Consider the following 17218-nt stretch of genomic DNA (forward strand, 5'->3'; position numbering starts at 1 on the left):
AAAGTAGTCGTTCATGTGGAACCTTGTCGAATACCTTCTGAAAATCCAGATATACAATGTCAACCGGGTCACCCTTGTCTATCTACCTGTTTACTCTCTCGAAGAAGTGCAGCAAGTTTGTCAAGCAAGATCTTCCTTTGCCCTAGCTGTGTTGGCTGGTCCTCATCAGATCGTGTCCGTCAAGGTGATTAATGATGTGGTCCTTTATCAATGCCTCTGCCATCTTTCCCAGTACCGAGGTCAGACTCACCGGTCTGTAGTTTCCCGGATCTCTCTTCGAACCTTTCCTGAAGATCAGCTTAACATTCGCCACCTTCCATTCTTCCGGAATCTTTCCCAATTTGATCAACAGATTGGCTATTAGTTGAAGCAGTTCAACTATACTCCCTTTCAGTTCCTTGATTATCCTTGGATGGATGCCATCCGGTCCCAGGGATTTATCGTTTTTAAGCCTATCAATTTGCCTGAATACCTCTTCTAGACTGACCGTCAACCCTGACAGTTTCCCATCTTTGTTTCCTGCATATAGCCTGTCGACTTCCAGTATGTTGTGTATATCCTCTTCGGTAAATACAGACGCAAAAAATGTGTTCAGTTTGTCAGCGATGGCTTTGTCCTCCTTTAGCACTCCCTTTATTCCATGGTCATCCAACGGCCCCACCACTTCCTTGCGGGTCGTTAACCCTTAATATATCGAAAGAATGGCTTGAAGTTTTTTTGCCTCCTTGGCTATTTTTTCTATGTAGTTTCTTTTGGCCCCTCTTACCACCTTATGGCACCTACTTTGGTGTTCGTGCTTTTTCCTGTTTTCGTCCGTTTTTGACTTTTTCCATTCCCTAAACGAAGTCTTCTTGTCTCTGATCGCTTCCTTCACCGCTACAGTGAGCCATGCCAGTTCCTTGATCTTTTTCCTCTTGGATCCCTTGTTGATATGTGATATATATAGATTTGCGCCTCAGTAACTGTATCCTTAAAAAGGGACCATGCTTGCTCTAGCGTTTTTACAGTGCTTATCCTCTTCTTAATCTTCTTCCCCACCATGAGTTTCATCCCTTTGTAATTCTCTTTTCGGAAGTTCAGTGCCATGGTCGTTGTTCTGGATTGATGTTTCACCCCCATGTCCAGGTTGAAGTGGATCATATTGTGATCACTGCTTCCCAGCGTCCCTTCTACTTCTACACTTTGCGCCGGTCCTCGTAGTCCATTTAGAATTAAGTACAGAATTGCATTTCCTCTCGTATTTTCCTTGACAAGTTGTTCCAGGAAGCAATTGCCTACAGCATCCAGGAACTTGGTCTTCCTACCATAGCCGGAGGTGCCTAGGTTCCGTCTATCCCCGGATAATTGAAGTCACCCACGATAACTGCGTTGCCTCCTTTGCAGTTGCGTTTAATCTCGTCCGTCATTTCTCCATCAATTTCTTCGGACTGCCGATCTTCGTTTCCGTTCCATTTGTTCCTGGAATTTTGACCCATAGAGACTAACTTATTTTTCATTTCCGGTGTGTTCTCTGTTTCTGTGGTATAGTTTGTATCCCGGTAGCACAGTGCCCCAGACGTTTTCCTAGTTCCACCATGTTTCCGTGATGCCGATGATGTCAAGGTTATCTTTTTGTGCCATAGCTTCCAATTCCCCCATCTTATTCCTTAGGCTCCTTGCGTTCGTGTACATACACTTGAGTTTGCGGCCTGTTACTTTCTTGCATTTCCTTCCCTCTTGTGTCCCTTTCGATTCGTCAGGATTTCTGTCTTGCCTATGATCCGGTGAGTCTTCCCTCTGTCTTCCTGCACGGTATCCTCTGGATATACCGGTCCCTGAACCATCGACTCTTGGTCAACTGTTGGCTTTCCCCTTCTTCCTAGTTTAAAAACTTCTCAATTCCTCTCTTGATGTTGCTTGCAAGTAGCCTCGTTCCGTCTTTGCTGAGGTGGAGTCAAGCTTCCACCATTTACAAATGTTGCTTCATTTAAAACTGATTTTGGAATTAGAAAATCTTACAAAAGTTGATACCTACCTTCATAACATATAGGTTGGATCATTGCAACACCCTTTTTCTTAGTTCAAGTTGGGGCAATGTGCATCGGCTGCAGTTAGTCCAAAATACTGCCACTAGACTTTTTGACTTCTGTATTGTACAATTTATTTGGGTTGCCTGTGGACCAGTGTATAAAGTTTAAAGTGTTTTGCATATTGTTTAAAGCTTGGCATGCAAAATCTCCAGTGTATTTGGCAAATAAGTTAACTAGATATTGCACACAAAGATCTAGTGCCTCCTCTAAAGAAGGAGTAATTTTTGTTGCCTGGTCTTATTCAAATTAAATTGGTCTCAACAAGAAGTAAGCCTTTTTGTATATGGGTCTTGCTCTGTAGAATTCCTTGTTTGGCAAGTTTTCAATGACATGTCATATTTATCCTTTAGGAAATTATTGAAAATAGTACTGTTTAAACAGCATTATGGTTCTGTACTGGTGAAATAGTATAAAAAAGGGTTTGGTAATTATTGAATCTACTTTTTGCTAAAGTTGGTATTGCTGCAATTTGTATTATATTGTATGATGTATTTTCCAGTTGTATGTTTTTAATTATGCACTGCTGAATACTTATGTCAATAACGGTATATCAAGAATAATCCTATCATCTTCCCCTGTCTTTATTTTTATACATGTTTCTTAGACACCAGCTCCCTTAGTTCACCATCTGTTTCCTAGTATGCCTCACCCCTCACATTACTTTTTTCTATCCAGGATAAACTACCAGCCTTTCAAACTTTTTGGCTTCCTCATATTTTCTATTCTGAATATTTGTGAGCTTTACTATCCACCTAATTTGCCCTAGTCTACACCACTATTTCTCAAGTGCAGGAGCCCCATCCTTTTCTAATGTCCTATAATTTCACACCTCATTGCCATTAACTCCATTTTTATTATTCTCCTTAAAACATTTCCCCAAATTTTTAGGTACCATTTTTAGTTTTTAGTAATAAAATGTTTAGGTTCATTTTCTAATTCTATCCTGTTATTTCACCTTTGACAATAGATTCCCAATATTCTGCTATTTTAACACACTATGCAGAAGACACCTCTCTTATGTGCAGATTCTAAAGCATCTGTCTGAAGTTCCTGATTAAACTTATTAAATTTATTTGGAGTTGTATATCATTTATTTATATAATAATTTATAGGTAATTTCCTTTATCAGAGTTCTAATTGAACATTTTTTGCCTGCCACTTCAAAAATTCTCCCCATGCCACTAACGATAACTCCTGACGATAAGTCTGAATAGCAACTAAAACCTAGCAAGGCTATTGCTTCAACACCTAGACTTCTAGTTCTCCATGAACTTACTGATCATTGCTTGATCATCTGTAGGCAGAACCTGGTTGGTTGGAATTTGTAGCCTGCTGTTACCAAACCATCAATGTGTTTCAATTCCATTCTTTGTCCATTTGCTCTTGCTGGGAATTGATTACAAGACTGACTTTCCAACCATATTCTTTCCACTTTTATAGAAAATGACAACAGATAACAACTACTTAGCCCATCTGGTCTGCCCAGCTCCATTTCTTGCATGATTCAATGAATTCTCAACCAATCTCTGTGTCTTCTCTTATCGCTTTGCTAATAAAGATTCTCTTTGCTTAATCCATGTTTTTCTGAATTCTGTTGTAGTTAGTGGATTAAATGTTAGTGGTTTGATGAATATCACACACTAGTAAACCAGAATAGCCAGTGATTTTTTTTTTATTTTTTTAAATTTTGTGTCCTAAGTGATTGCATCTTGGTGGTACCATACTGTTTCTTATTATAATAGCTTGGCACCTTTAAATTGAAAATCTTGCATTGTATGCTATAAATAATTTTTAGAAATTTGAGGAATTTTAATCATTTCAAATCCTTTCCTAGGTACGCAATAACAGTATGGTACTTTGATGCAGATGAAAGAGCACGAGCTAAAGAGAAATATCTAACAGCAGGTAATTCATTATGTAAGCATCTTTTATCTAAGGCTTTAAATTGTAAGAAAGGATCGTCATTTTAAATCTTTGAATTAGCATGTTTGCTGGGAGTAGAACTTCCATTTAAATTAGAGTACCTAAAATATATTGTATCATTGTTAAATGACAATCTCTCAGTTACATTCCATGTGTGCATGGCCTCTCTGCTAACATGCTTCCACAGGGCCAATATTCAAAGGCAGTTATGTTGTTAGGCAGTGAGTGACAACCACATAACTGCTTTCTTTCAGTTTTATGGCTAAAGCTTTATACAGCTAAAATGTTTAAAATAGGCAGGATTTGGAGTAGACTGAAGGTGAATCAATAACACCTAACAGCAATATTCAGCTGCCCATCCATATATCATATATACTTGAGTCCAAGTCGACCTCCTAATAGGTCAAGGTACAATTTTAGACCTAAAAATGGTCTAAAATCCCTTAACCCATGCTTAGGTTGACCTCCTTCAGCCCTCACCTGGGCCAGCACTGATCTCTCCCTCCCAACACCCTGCACCATCGATCCTAAGTTCTCCCTCCTTGCCTGCTTGCCAGCCAGTACCATACTAGCTTCGATCGCAAGCATCCAGCGATCCTCAGAGACTGCTTTCAGCCTGTCCTGGAGCCATTTCTAAGCTTAGAAAATATGCTTCAAAAAATGCCAAAATAAATTTTTAGTTAGGTAATATCTATATAATTTTACAAATATATAAGATATGGACAAAATATATATATAAAGTTACATAAATATTCAGCAGTAATGTCTAAGTGCCATGCCTGAACATATAAACTAAACTAAACCTTAGGTTTGTATACCGCACCATTTCCACAAGCGTAGAACTCGGCATGGTTTACAGGGTTAGGTTGAAAAGTAGCTACAATGAAGGGTTATAGGAAAGGAGCTAGGAAGATAAAGAGGGACAGGGTACCAAAGAGCGAGAGGTGTTAAATTTTTGAAAAGAGCCAAGTTTTCAGGTGTTTGCGGAAGGATTGGAGGGAGCTTGAAATTCTGAGCGGGGATGTGAGGTTGTTCCAGAGTTCTGTGGTTCTAAAGGGGAGGGATGTTCCTAGTTTTCCTACGCGGGATATACCTTTTGCAGAGGGGAATGATAGTTTCAGTTTTTGGGAGGATCTAGGGTTAGAGGAGTTCCAGAAGAGTGGGATAACGGGAGGGAGGATGCCATGTAGGATCTTGAAAGCTAAACAGGCACATTTAAAGAGGACTCTTGAGTGAACTGGGAGCCAGTGAAGTTTGGACAGGAGTGGGGAGACGTGGTCAAACTTGCCTTTAGCGAAAATAAGCTTGGCCGCGGCGTTCTGGATTAGCTGAAGTCTATGGAGTTTTTTTTTTAGTTAGGCTTAAATAGATGGAGTTGCAATAATCCAGTCTAGAAAGGACGACGAAGTGAGAATGATGAAAGTATGATCTCACTTTCCTCAGCATATGAAGACTAAAGAAGCATTTTTTTTACCAAGAAGTTGAGGTGGTCATTGAAGGAGAGAGAGGAGTCTATGATGATGCCAAGGACTTTGCTTGAAAACTCAAGCTGAAGAGTGGAGCCGGAAGATAATGGGATGGAGGTGGGTAAATGACCTAATATTGGGCCGAGCCAAAGTAGTTTTGTTTTGGACTCGTTCAATTTCATTTGTACAGAATGTGCCCAGGATTGAAAGTTCATTATACATGCGGATATGTTCTCAGCGAGGTTAGTGAGATTCGAGTCGGTCTCAAGGAGGATGAGGATATCATCAGCATAGGTGTAGAGAGTTTCCAGGGGGGATAGATGAAGGAGTTTCAAAAAGGACATGTAAATATTGAAAAGGATAGGAGAGAGGGGTGAGCCTTGCGGGACTCCACATATCGGCTTCCAGGGAGGGGATGAGGTACCGTTTATGTTAACGGTGTAGGAGCGTAAGCGTAGGAATTTCGAGAACCAGTCTAGGACTGTGGAACTTATGCCTATTTCAGAGAGTTGGAAGATTAGGATATCATGATGGACGACGTCAAAAGTTGCGGAGAGGTCGAATTGTAGAAGTACAGCTAATTTGTTGCAAGAATGAAGTTGTTGTACCTTAGAGATTAGTGAGGCTAATAGGGATTCGGTGCTGAAGTTGGGTCTGAAGCCGAATTGGTGGGGTAGGAGTATAGAGAATCTTTCTAGGTAGGATGAGAGTTAAGTGGATATGATGGATTCTAACATCTTGGTTAGGAAAGGGATATTTGTTATTGGACGGTAATTGGAGGGAATAGAGAGGTTAAGGTCGGACTTTTTCAGTAGAGGGGTTAGTGCAATATGTCCCATTTCGGAGGAGAAAAGGCCCAATGTTAGAGCATCGTTTATAAGTTTGGTGAGGGAAGCGATGGCCTGTGTAGAGATATTCTCGAATAGGTAGGAGGGGAAAGGATCCAAGGTACATTTGCAAGTTTTAAGTTTGAGGCAGAGTTTGGAGACTTGCAATTCGGAAACAAGCTCAAAAACGGTCCAGGATCTGTCGGCTGGAATGGGATTGGAGACGGGTAGGGAAGGGTTGAGGTCAGTAGAGATTAGGGAGTTGTAGGAGACTGTAGGTGGAAAGGAGCATCTTAGGGTGGTAACCTTTTCATTGAAGAATTTTGCAAGGGCATCTGCTGATAGAGACGAGGGGAGCAAGGATGGGTCCTTTTTTGTAGTTAAGGAGCGCCAAATGTTAAACAACGCACTGATCTGGTTGTTGGATCTGGAGATTTTATCTCCGAAGAAATTCTTTCTGGCTATTTTTACTAATGAATTGTAAAGTTTAATATTGACCCTCCAGGTCTGTCTATCTGAGGGGGATTTAGATTTTTTCCATTTGCGCTCCAAAGTGTGACATTTCTGTTTCAGCTCTCTATGGAGCGGTAGATACCAAGGGGCCTTTCGGGGGTAGGAGATGGTTTTTGTGGATATTGGAGCGAGGGAGTGATATATTCGGAGAGGGAGATCCAATTGCACCAGCAGGATTCAGAGTCTGTAGGCTTAGGATTGGAGGAGAGTTGGTTGAGAAATTTGGACCAGAAAAGATTACTCAAAATTTTCTTGCGGAAGGTTATTGTATGGGAGGAATGGGATGGGGATTCAAGGTGTGACATGAAATTGGGGAGACAAGTAGCCCCTAAGAAGTGGTCAGACCAAGGGACTTGTTCCCAACGGGTGTCATCGGTTGAAGTTTTGAAGGCAGTAAGGTCAAGGAAAGAGGTGAAGTCTAGTGTATGTCCTTTTTCGTGGGTTGGAGAAGAGGTAGGTGAGGGAAAACCTAGAGAGGTAAGGAAGTTGTTAAATTTGATCGTGTCCTTGCTGTTGGTGTCATCAAGGTGGAGATTAATATCACCAACAATCAGTAGTCTTTGAAATTTAAGAAAGGCGTTTGTTATAGCCTCAAAGACGAGATTGGAGGAGTTGTTCCAAGGGGTGGGTGGGCGGTATAGTAATAAGATGCCCAATGGGTGAGTGCGGAGTTCATCATTGACAGAGACAAGTATATATTCTAGAGAGGCGTGAGTGCCCTTCTCGAGGAGCTGGACATCAAAGAAAGATTTGTAGAGCAGTGCCAGTCTGCCTCCTTTTCGGTTGGATCTGGGGGAGAAGAGGCCTTGATAACCATGGGGGAGGAGTTCGTTTTGTGTAAAAAGATCATCTTTGGCGATCCATGATTCCGTGATGCACAGGAATCCAGGGTCCAACTCATCTAGAAGGTCCTTCAAGATTTGGGTCTTATTGCATGCTGATCTGGCATTGCAATAAAGAGTCGGGACTGGGGTGAGAGAGTCAGAGACAGCATTGGGAAGATTGGCTGGAGGCAGGGGCTTTAGTGAGTTTAGGTTGACTTTTCGGAGATTTTTGTTGAAAGGGGGAGTTCTGGTGCATATCAGCGTGGGGATTCTGAGGCCAGGGCAAATATTATTGGTGTTTGGTGGGTCGAGTAGGTTGGGGGAGGGGGGTATCAGACAGAGGGAAGAGTAGAGAGGTGAGCAGAATAGGACGAGAAGGAACCAGGATTCATGGAGGGGTTAGGGCCGGATGATTGGTGTGTGAAAGTCTGCAGCAGGGGGGGATTAGTGTTAGCTAAGAAAGGGGCAGGGGACTTAATTAGGCTGGCTGAGTGCATAATCAAGAGTAGGAAAGAAAGGCGAAACCTTTGGCAGTAATACATTTTGGCACTGAACAAAAGCACAGACAGTAATAAACTTAGGCAACTAAAACAAGAGCATGGACAATAATAAAAAATATGGAGCTAAAACAAGAATATAGACAGTAATAAAATTTGGCCCCCAGTGGATCTCGTTAAGCCAAGGAGGGGGAGGGCAGTGAGTTAGTCAGAAAGGAGCCCCGTTGGTTTGAGCGTCAGACTGCAGCTCTCAACTGTCAGCTCCCCTGCTGGAAAGGGGGGGAGGGATGTAGATGATGCTAGATGCCCTGCTGGAAAGGGCTCCCGATCTGGCCACTAGTGAAATTGGCAGTTGGTGCCGAGCACCGTCAGCGCTGCTCCTCCTGTAATTCTCTTCCCTGCTGGAACAGTGGAGGGGTGTAGATGATGCTAGGTGCCCTGCTGGAAAGGGCTCCCGATCTCATCTTTCATGCCTGCCCACTAGCCCCATGACCAACATTTTTCCTTCTATCACCCCTCTCCAGCACCATGCCACATCTCTTCCTCCATTCCCTTCACCACTATGTCCAACATTCCTCCCTCTTGCATCCATTTCAATCTGTCCCACTGTTCCCTTTCCACCACAATATTTCTCCCTCTCATCTGTACCTCACTCCCTCCCTATGACCAAAAATTTTCCTTTCTTCCATTCCCATGTACATAACCATCTTTCCCTCCCTTCATCTCTCCCAAGTCCTTGCCTTCTGTGTCCAAAAACGCATTCCCTGTCCCACCTCAACATCTCTTTCCCTCCCTTCCTCCATCCTCTTTCCCAAGTTTATGCCTTGCGTCCAAAACGCACTCCCTCCCCCACCTCCTCCCTTCCTCCATCCTCTCTCCCAAGTTCATGCCTTGTGCCAAAAACACACTCCCTCCCCCTTTTGTGTTCTGCCTCCCAGCGGTGGGGCCTTGAGGATCGTTCCTGTGGCAATTTCAGGGGGGGTGTAGCTTGGGGCAGGTGTGCTAATGGCACTGGTGAGGCACGGCTTGGGAGGTGAGCCTCTGGTTATTTGGGGTAGTGGTTACTGATACAACAGTGGAATTCTTTGAAACTGGTAATGATCTATTTTAATTACTTCTATTAAGGTTTAGTCTCAAAAGGAAGTGTCAATGCATTCCCAACATCCAGAATAGCTCTAATGTTGATGCCACCAAAATATTTGGGTTGGAGTTCAAAGAGCCTCTCCTTACACTATTGATGACCATATTTCTTAAAGCTGCTGTAGAACTTCTGATTCTGGGACAACAGGAGAGAAATTAGCTAATACAATTGTGCCTCCCAGCCCTCATCTGCAAGCAAAATGGAGCTCGAGCCGTGAGGCTCGTCTTCTTTTCCCTACCTGCCCTGCCAGCACACAGCCGACCGGAAGTCTTCCTGATGTCACTAGGGGGTGTCTCCACAGGATCCTCGTGACCCGAAGGGGGAACCCGCGGGTCCCGCGGGATTCCCGTCGTCCCCGTTCCTGTGCAGCTCTCTAGTTCCAGAGGGAAGGTGCAGTAACTGAAAAAATGTTTGATCACATGGTGTTAATATTTTTTATAGATGGAATATTAAGAAGATGTGTAATGGAACGAAGGGCTCTGAGGGGGATGTAGGGAATAAGGAGTCAATTGATGAATTCTGGTTGATTGCTGGCTCTATTTTTAAATGTTAATAGGAGGATTTTATGTGTTCAATGGGCAGCCAATGTGCTTTGATTAGTAAGAGTGAAACATGGTTGAACATGCCAATCCTATGTGTCCCTCCCTTCTCTCCAATACCCCACAGTAGCCAATAATCCTCCCTCTCCCTCCCCACCCCACAATACTCTGCGACAGTGATCCTCAATCCTCTCCCCCTTCTGCCAGTATCTTACTAGCTTTGACCACAAACAGCCAGTGATCCTCCAAGGCTGCGACCTATTCCAGAGACAATCTTAGGGTTTCTGGTAGACTGTCCTGGAGCCACAGATGACTACAGGACAGGCTACCAGAAACCAGAGTTGGCTCTGGAGCAGGCCACAAGCAGCATTGGAGGATTGCTGGCTGTTTGCAGCCAAAGTAAGTAAGGTACTGCCTCGGGGTGTTGGGGGAGGGGAGAGAAGTGCTGACTGCCATGGAGTGTTGGAGGGAAGGGAGGAACACAGAGGATCGTGTATGTTTGAGTGTATGTCGATTCTGGAGTTTGGGGCTTTTTTAACCCTAAACTTTTTAACTTATAGTGGAATATTTACTGTACTACTGTACAAAATAGCTTTACTTGTAAAAAGTTATACCTATGTGAGGGTCCGCGCCCAAGAAAAAGATCTGGGTGTCATTATAGATAATGCTGAAATCTTCTGCCCAATGTGTGGTGGCGGCCAAAAAATCAAACAGGATGCTAGGAATTGTTAAAAAAGGGATGGTTAACAAAACTAAGAATGTTATAATGCCTCTTTATTGCTCCATGGTGCGACCTCTCCTGGAGTATTGCATTCAATTCTGCTCACCTTAAGATATAGCGGAACTAGAAAAGGTTCAAAGAAGAGCAATCAAAATGAACTTCTCTTGTATGAGGAAAGACTAAAGAGGTTAGAGCTTTTTCAGATTGGAGCAGAGAGAGCTGAGGGGAGATATGATTGAAGACTACAGAATCCTGAGTAGTGTAGAATGGGTACAAGTGGATTGATTTTTTTTTTTTTTTTTTAAATCCCTGGACAAGCAGGAAGCGTATTCTCGCAGATGGGTGACGTAATCCATGGAGCCTAGTACGGACAATCTAAAAGTGTAGTATCACTTTAACTCTTCAGAAATCTCGAGATGGCCCATACTGCTCATGTGCAAGTGCCTTCCCACCTGAACCAGTTCTTTGTTTTCCACAGGAGTGAAGTTGTGTTTTTCTGAATTCCTTTAGTGTATATATTCTTGTCACTTTTTAGTGCCTTCCCATGTGATTTTTTTTAAATTTCTTTTTCTTCAATATTTTTGTTTTCCAGTTTTCTTTAATTTAGTACTTCGTTTGCTCTATTTTTCTATTTTTCATTCATTTTTCATTTTTGGGCCTTCAGTATTTCAGCCACTTTTTTTTTCCTTTGGTGAGAATAAACTAGTTTTCAAACAAACGTATACAACTACCATCGGTAAACGTTGTTTCATTCAACCTCGCTTCAGCTGTTATTCCTTTGAGGTCGAGGCCTTCTAGTGGTTTTAAGAGATACACTCGATGCAACAGGACCTTTTCGGTCACTGATCCACACAAGTGGTGCCTTCAGTGCCTTGGCCCTGACCATCGGGTGGACTCTTGTACTCGCTGTCTCACACTACAATCACGTTCTTTAAAAGCTCATCAGATTCAACAAGAAAAGCTTTTTGGAACTTCCTTGATGTTGACATCTTCGACGTTGGATTCTACTACTCTCCTGGTACCATCGATACCAACATTGGCATTGACGCATCCCTTGACATCAGACCACCATTGGAGAAGTAGGCTGACGTGCGTGGCTGACTACATCATCATTGAGTAAGTCAATGCAGTTTATTTATATACTGCATATCAAGGTTATCTAGGTGGTTTACAATCAGGTACTCAAGCATTTTCTCTAGCTGTCCCAGTGGGCGTACAATCTATCTAATGTACATAGGGCAATGGAGGACTGAGTAACTTGCCTAGGGTCACAAGGAGCAGCATGGGATTTAAACCCACAACCTCAGGGTGCTGAAGCCTTAGCTCTAACAATTAGGCCACTCCTTCCTCCAGTCATGTCGTCGACGCAAGTAGCATCCCCATCGGTGCAGGTTGTGTCACTTCTGAGGTGTGCCTCTTCGAGGTCACCAATGCTTCGACACCCTGCCATGCCTTAAGTACCAATTGCTCTAAACACAGCACCGGTGCCATCCATACTGGACCAACTTCAGGAGCTGCTTCAAAAGGAGCTGACTGTCATGCTTCAGATGCATCTGTCACCACTTCCTCCGACTCCTTCGGTACTGGCCCAGCCTAAGTAGGGTTTATCGAGGCCTCATATTATCAGATCTCATTCTCCTCATTAGCAATCGAGATCTCTGCATTCCCGGCACCAAAGCGCCACATCTACTTTGACCAACAGGTATCGTGGAACTACTAGATGTTCTTCTAAACCAGGGATGTCTAACTCTGGTCCACGGGGTAATTAAATTTGGTCCATTGATCTGGCACAAGATTTGCCCACCGTTCCTTCCCTCCCTCCATCCCAGCTTCCTGGGCTCCTCTTCAAAGCAGTCTTCTGAAGATTGCTGGTCGGCTGTAGCGATCCTAGCAGGCTGTCGTAGACTTAGCAGCACGTTCCCTCTGCTGCGGTCTTGTACGTCAGAGGAGGGGTGGGACTGTGGCAGAGGGAACGTACTGCGGAGGTCGACAGCAGCCTTCAAAGTTCATTACAGCTGACTGGTGATCCTCTGCAGGCTGCTTTGAAGAGGAGACCGGGAAGCTGAGATGGAGGGAGGGAAGGAACGACAGGCCAAATCTCAAAGGTGAGAATCTAAAAGCTGAATGGCATGTATTGTGGATATGATAGTGCTGAGAATTTTAGGAATCGTATGGATAGGAACATAAGGTAATGGGAATAGGAGAAACTAAATGATTTTATATAGAATGCTATGCAGAGTAGTCCTCAAAATTATTATAAGGAGAATTGAGCCATATCACACAGTATCTTAAAAGGACAGCAACATGATACAGAAAGAAATCGGGAAAACCAAGCCCTCCATTTACTTTGGATGATTTCAGAATTTTAATTGCAATGTGAGGTGTTTTGTTCCTCCATAGATATTTACTAAATTTGGTTTATAAGGATTTGTAGAAGGATCTTGGAACAAGTTTGGGAAGCATTCCTAGGTAATAATTAACAATAGGCATGATAGTCATCTTAATTGCCTCTGCATGTCTCCATCAACATAAAGACATGGGGACCATATGCTAATAAAAAATTTGGCCCACGACTTAGCCTATGTTTTAGATTTCAGCCCCTTATGTGATTGAGTTTGACACCCCTGTTCTAAACAATCCAATAAGTATAGAACTCATCATGTTTCACAGTGTCTGACTCCTTCCTCTTCATGTAAATCTTTGAGGATTGGCCGTATAAACTCCCATCTGTTGATGCATACTGGGTTTGAACCAGAGTTATCAGCCTCAGAATCTTATGGAATTCCTTCAGACCTCTCTCTTCTAGCTCCCAGAAGGAGATCTCCACCAGACAGTTTAACTTTTTTATGGCATTTATTAAACAGATGGAACAAGCTCTTCCAGTAACCTGGGATCTGACCCTGATCCAAGAGCTGTCTTACATGATGCTCTAGTCTATATTTTGATGAAGTGCCTAGAGCCCTCTTCAAACTTCCATGTCATACTCTTTTATAAGACACTATGTTTGAAAATTGGGAGACCCCCATTACATATTCCAGTGGCGCCATATTCCATTGACTCGCTCTACAGTGTACAATCCTGTCCTGGAATTCATCAGCTTCAGCACCAGTCTGTCCTCATGGAATCTGTGTTTAAAATGGTTTCCAGATCCAGATCACACACCAGTGCACCACTGAGTAGAGTTTTTCAGAACACCATGCTTACCAGTTGTGTTCTGAATTATAATTTTTATATGAAGTTTTATTTTAAACAGCTGGTGCAATGTCTTATTCAGTTTCAACAATATATCCCGGCAGATCCTCTTCTGGATTTTCAACAACTCACCCAAGACTTTGTGCATACTAGAACATACATGACCAGATCAGTTTGTGATGCATTTGATTTGATATCAAGAGCTTCAGCATTGTCCATAGCAATGTGATGTTAAGCATGACTTGACATTTCAGACTTGGATCTAGTTGTCCATGATCATTTAGCCAACATACCTTGCTTGGGTGACGAGCTAAGGTGAAAAAGTGGAAGAAGCCACTCAAAAGTTTCATCAACATAACCGAAGTAGATCTATTCTTTTCTCATCTTGGGCAGAAAAAACAAAAACTAATCGACTTTCCTACTTCCTAGGACATTTTTCTACAGACTATGCCCAACACTCTACTATATCATTGCTGCCTTCCAAAACTTCGACTCCAAGGCATTCTACTAAGCACTGTTCTCCAAAAGTTACTTAGTCGTCTCAACAGTGGACTATTTACTTTTAATAAAAATCAGAGTGGGGAAGGATTGTACACATCAACCTTGGGTAGAAATGAGTTTATTAAATACAAATATATTAGGCAATAGTGCGCTACTTTTCTAAGGTTAATATCAGATATCAAAAATACAAGCAACCTTAGATAGTTTCAATTCTATTCCACTTAAGACCTCAGCGATGCAGACTGTGAGTAGATTTCATTCACAGTGTTATTAGCACCAGCATCTTCATCGGTCTGTTTTTTATATATATATAATTTTTCTATTCCTATATAGTTTAGTTTAATCAAGTACTTATCTCTTTAATGAAGCATAGCAGGAGTTCTTCATTCCAACTCATGGTGCCGGCATAACTAAGAGGAAATACCTTGATAAAGCCCCCTCGGGCGAAACATAGCCTATGTTGGAATTAGAAGAACCTCTGCTATGCTTCATTAAAGAGATGAGTACTTGATTAAACTAAACTATATAGGAATAGAAAAATTATATATATATAAAAAACAGACAGATGAAAATACTGGTGCTAATAACACTGTGAATGAAATCTACTCACAGTCTGCATCGCTGAGGTCTTAAGTGGAATAGAATTGAAACTATCTAAGGTGGTTTATTAAAAACAACCATCTATATAAAATGTTTGATATAATCAATCAATTTTTGGATTTCTTCCAAACCCAAAGATTGATTGATTGTATCAAACATTTTATATAGATGGTTGTACTTAATAACTCATTTCTACCCAAGGTTGATGTGTACAGTTCCTTTCCTATTATGTTTTTCATTGTATGTTTGTCGTGGGGTTGTTTGCCTTGTTTCTTCTATACTATTTACTTTTAGCCATTTTTTCATCAGTGTTACTTTCTTGTTACCAAGGGTTCATGCTTCTCCCAGGTTGAGCAAGAAGGATGTGTTATGCACCTGCGCATCCTTCCTCCGTAATGCTTCCACGTTCTATACTAGGAGGATTCATTGTCATATGAAGTGTGTATGAAGTTTGATATGGAAACCTCTGCTACTCCTCAACCTCCGTATATTAAAAAAGAAAAGAGGCCGTACATATATTACTCAACATATCAATATCAATGGTTTAAAATTGATGCATGGTTGATGCATGGTTGATGCATGGTTTAAAATTGAATGTTAATAAGACCGAACTGTTGATAGTGGGAGATTATGCAGAGGTGAATGTGTTTGAATGCATGGATGTGTTGGGGAGACAAATTGAGGTGAAAGAGGAGATTACCATCTTGGGGATCTGTGTAGACTCTATGGGAAAACATATCACTAATGTGATTCAGAAAGGTTATGCTCAATTACAAGTTCAAGTTTCAAGTTTATTGGGATTTGTTATCTACGCAATATCATATATTTCAATGCGTATAACAATTGTTTTTAAAATAACAATTAACAAATTGGAGAGGACAAAACAAGATAATATAGATAAATTTTGGCATTCTATTACAAACTGGTACAAAAGGCAAAGGGGGTGAACTACAATTTTTAAGAAAAGAAAAAGAAACATTTAAGGAAAAAACACATATGGAGGGGTCATATAAAACATATATGGTAGGATCTCAAATCCAGGATATAAAGTAAAATAAAAAGTATTATCCCAGGACAAGCAGGCAGGTATTCTCACTAGTGGGTGACGTCATCCAACGGAGCCCTGATGAGGACATCTCACAAGCATACTTGCTTGTAGAAACTTTTAGAAGTTTCGAGTTGCCCATACCGCGCATGCGCGAGTGCCTTCCCACCCAATGCACCGGGCGTGTCTCCTCAGTTCTTTCTCTTCCGCGGAGCTGAGAAGTTTGCCTTCGAAACTCTCTGCGCGAAGTTCCTTCATTGTGCCTTCTGTGCCCGCGGTTTTGAGTTTTTTGGGCTCATTATCGTTGGCTCACGTTGCGTTTTATTGTTTTTTTGTTTTTTTTTTTAATTTCTTTAGATCGTTCGACCGGGCAGGCTGCGTGGCCCCACGGTGGAGATTTTTCGGCCTATGTCCCGGCCTGTTACCGGTTTTAAAAAGTGTGTCAAGTGCCAGCGCGCGATTTTGTTGACGGACCCTCATCGACGCTGTCTTCAGTGTCTCGGGCCTCAACATCTTCCGAAATCGTGCCGGCCTTGCTCCACACTTACAGCATGTGCTTTTAAGCGTCGCTGTATTTTGTGGGAGTCGCTGTTTAGCATGGAGGCGTCCCCGGTGCTGCCCTCTTCACAGAGCGCCACGCCTTCGCATTCCGATTCAACATCTTCGGCCTCGAGTCTGCTCAAGCCTACCTCGTTCGTGCCGGCTAAGACTCCGACACCTGCTGCGGTGCCTTCTGATGTCTCCTCAGGTCAGGTAGCGCAGCCTCCCATCCCTCCAGTGGTGCTTAAGGTGCCCAAGGCCTCTTAAGTCCAAGCCCCCTGGCGGCCGAGTTACCGATGTCCGTGCGGGATGTCCCATTGCTGGATTTTACCCTTACCCACTTCATTCCAGGATCTCTGCGCTTAACACTTGTCCTCTCTGCCAACATTGCAGCTTTCTAATCTTATATTATAGTCGGTATTCTTCCCATCTTTTCATTATCGCTGTCTTACTTCTAGCTGAACATCCAATTCCTACATGCATATCCTTACTTATTTATCAACTCTTCACATCATACATCTCTCTCGTTTCTGTTGCTATTGTCTAACGAACTGGACTCCACAAAAACCAATTATGATAATAGTCAGTAATGCTGAATTTAACTGTGATATATTCCACATTTGGGAAGACATCATCAGACAACACCAGAACCGGCCTATCTTCCCTTCTATCGGTTCTATATAGCTACCTATGAACATCTTCCATCCAGATATCTGTCCATACTATTCTCATGTTTACAAGGACATCAAGATCTCTCCATCTCTTCTCCAGTTACTTCTCACCTAGTGGTAATCTTCTTCCAAAGTGTAACTTCCCAATT

General features: G+C 42.3%; 1 protein-coding gene across 3 annotated transcripts in view; it reads left to right on the forward strand.

Annotated features, from left to right (window-relative positions):
* EGLN1 (egl-9 family hypoxia inducible factor 1) overlaps positions 1–17218 on the forward strand; it is a 164414-nt gene that overhangs the window by 99383 nt on the left and 47813 nt on the right. The window contains exons 4-5 of one of the 3 annotated variants that reach the window (XM_033938535.1): positions 3904–3974; positions 9376–9525. In XM_033938535.1, the coding sequence (XP_033794426.1) occupies positions 3904–3974; positions 9376–9419 (115 nt within the window). In that variant the 3' untranslated portion in view covers positions 9420–9525. Of the gene's footprint in view, positions 1–3903; positions 3987–9375; positions 9526–17218 lie in introns of those variants that run through there. The other 2 variants (XM_033938533.1, XM_033938534.1) reach the window with 2 other exon arrangements.

Source organism: Geotrypetes seraphini, chromosome 3, assembly GCF_902459505.1.
Source record: "Geotrypetes seraphini chromosome 3, aGeoSer1.1, whole genome shotgun sequence".
NCBI classification, from domain to species: domain Eukaryota; kingdom Metazoa; phylum Chordata; class Amphibia; order Gymnophiona; family Dermophiidae; genus Geotrypetes; species Geotrypetes seraphini.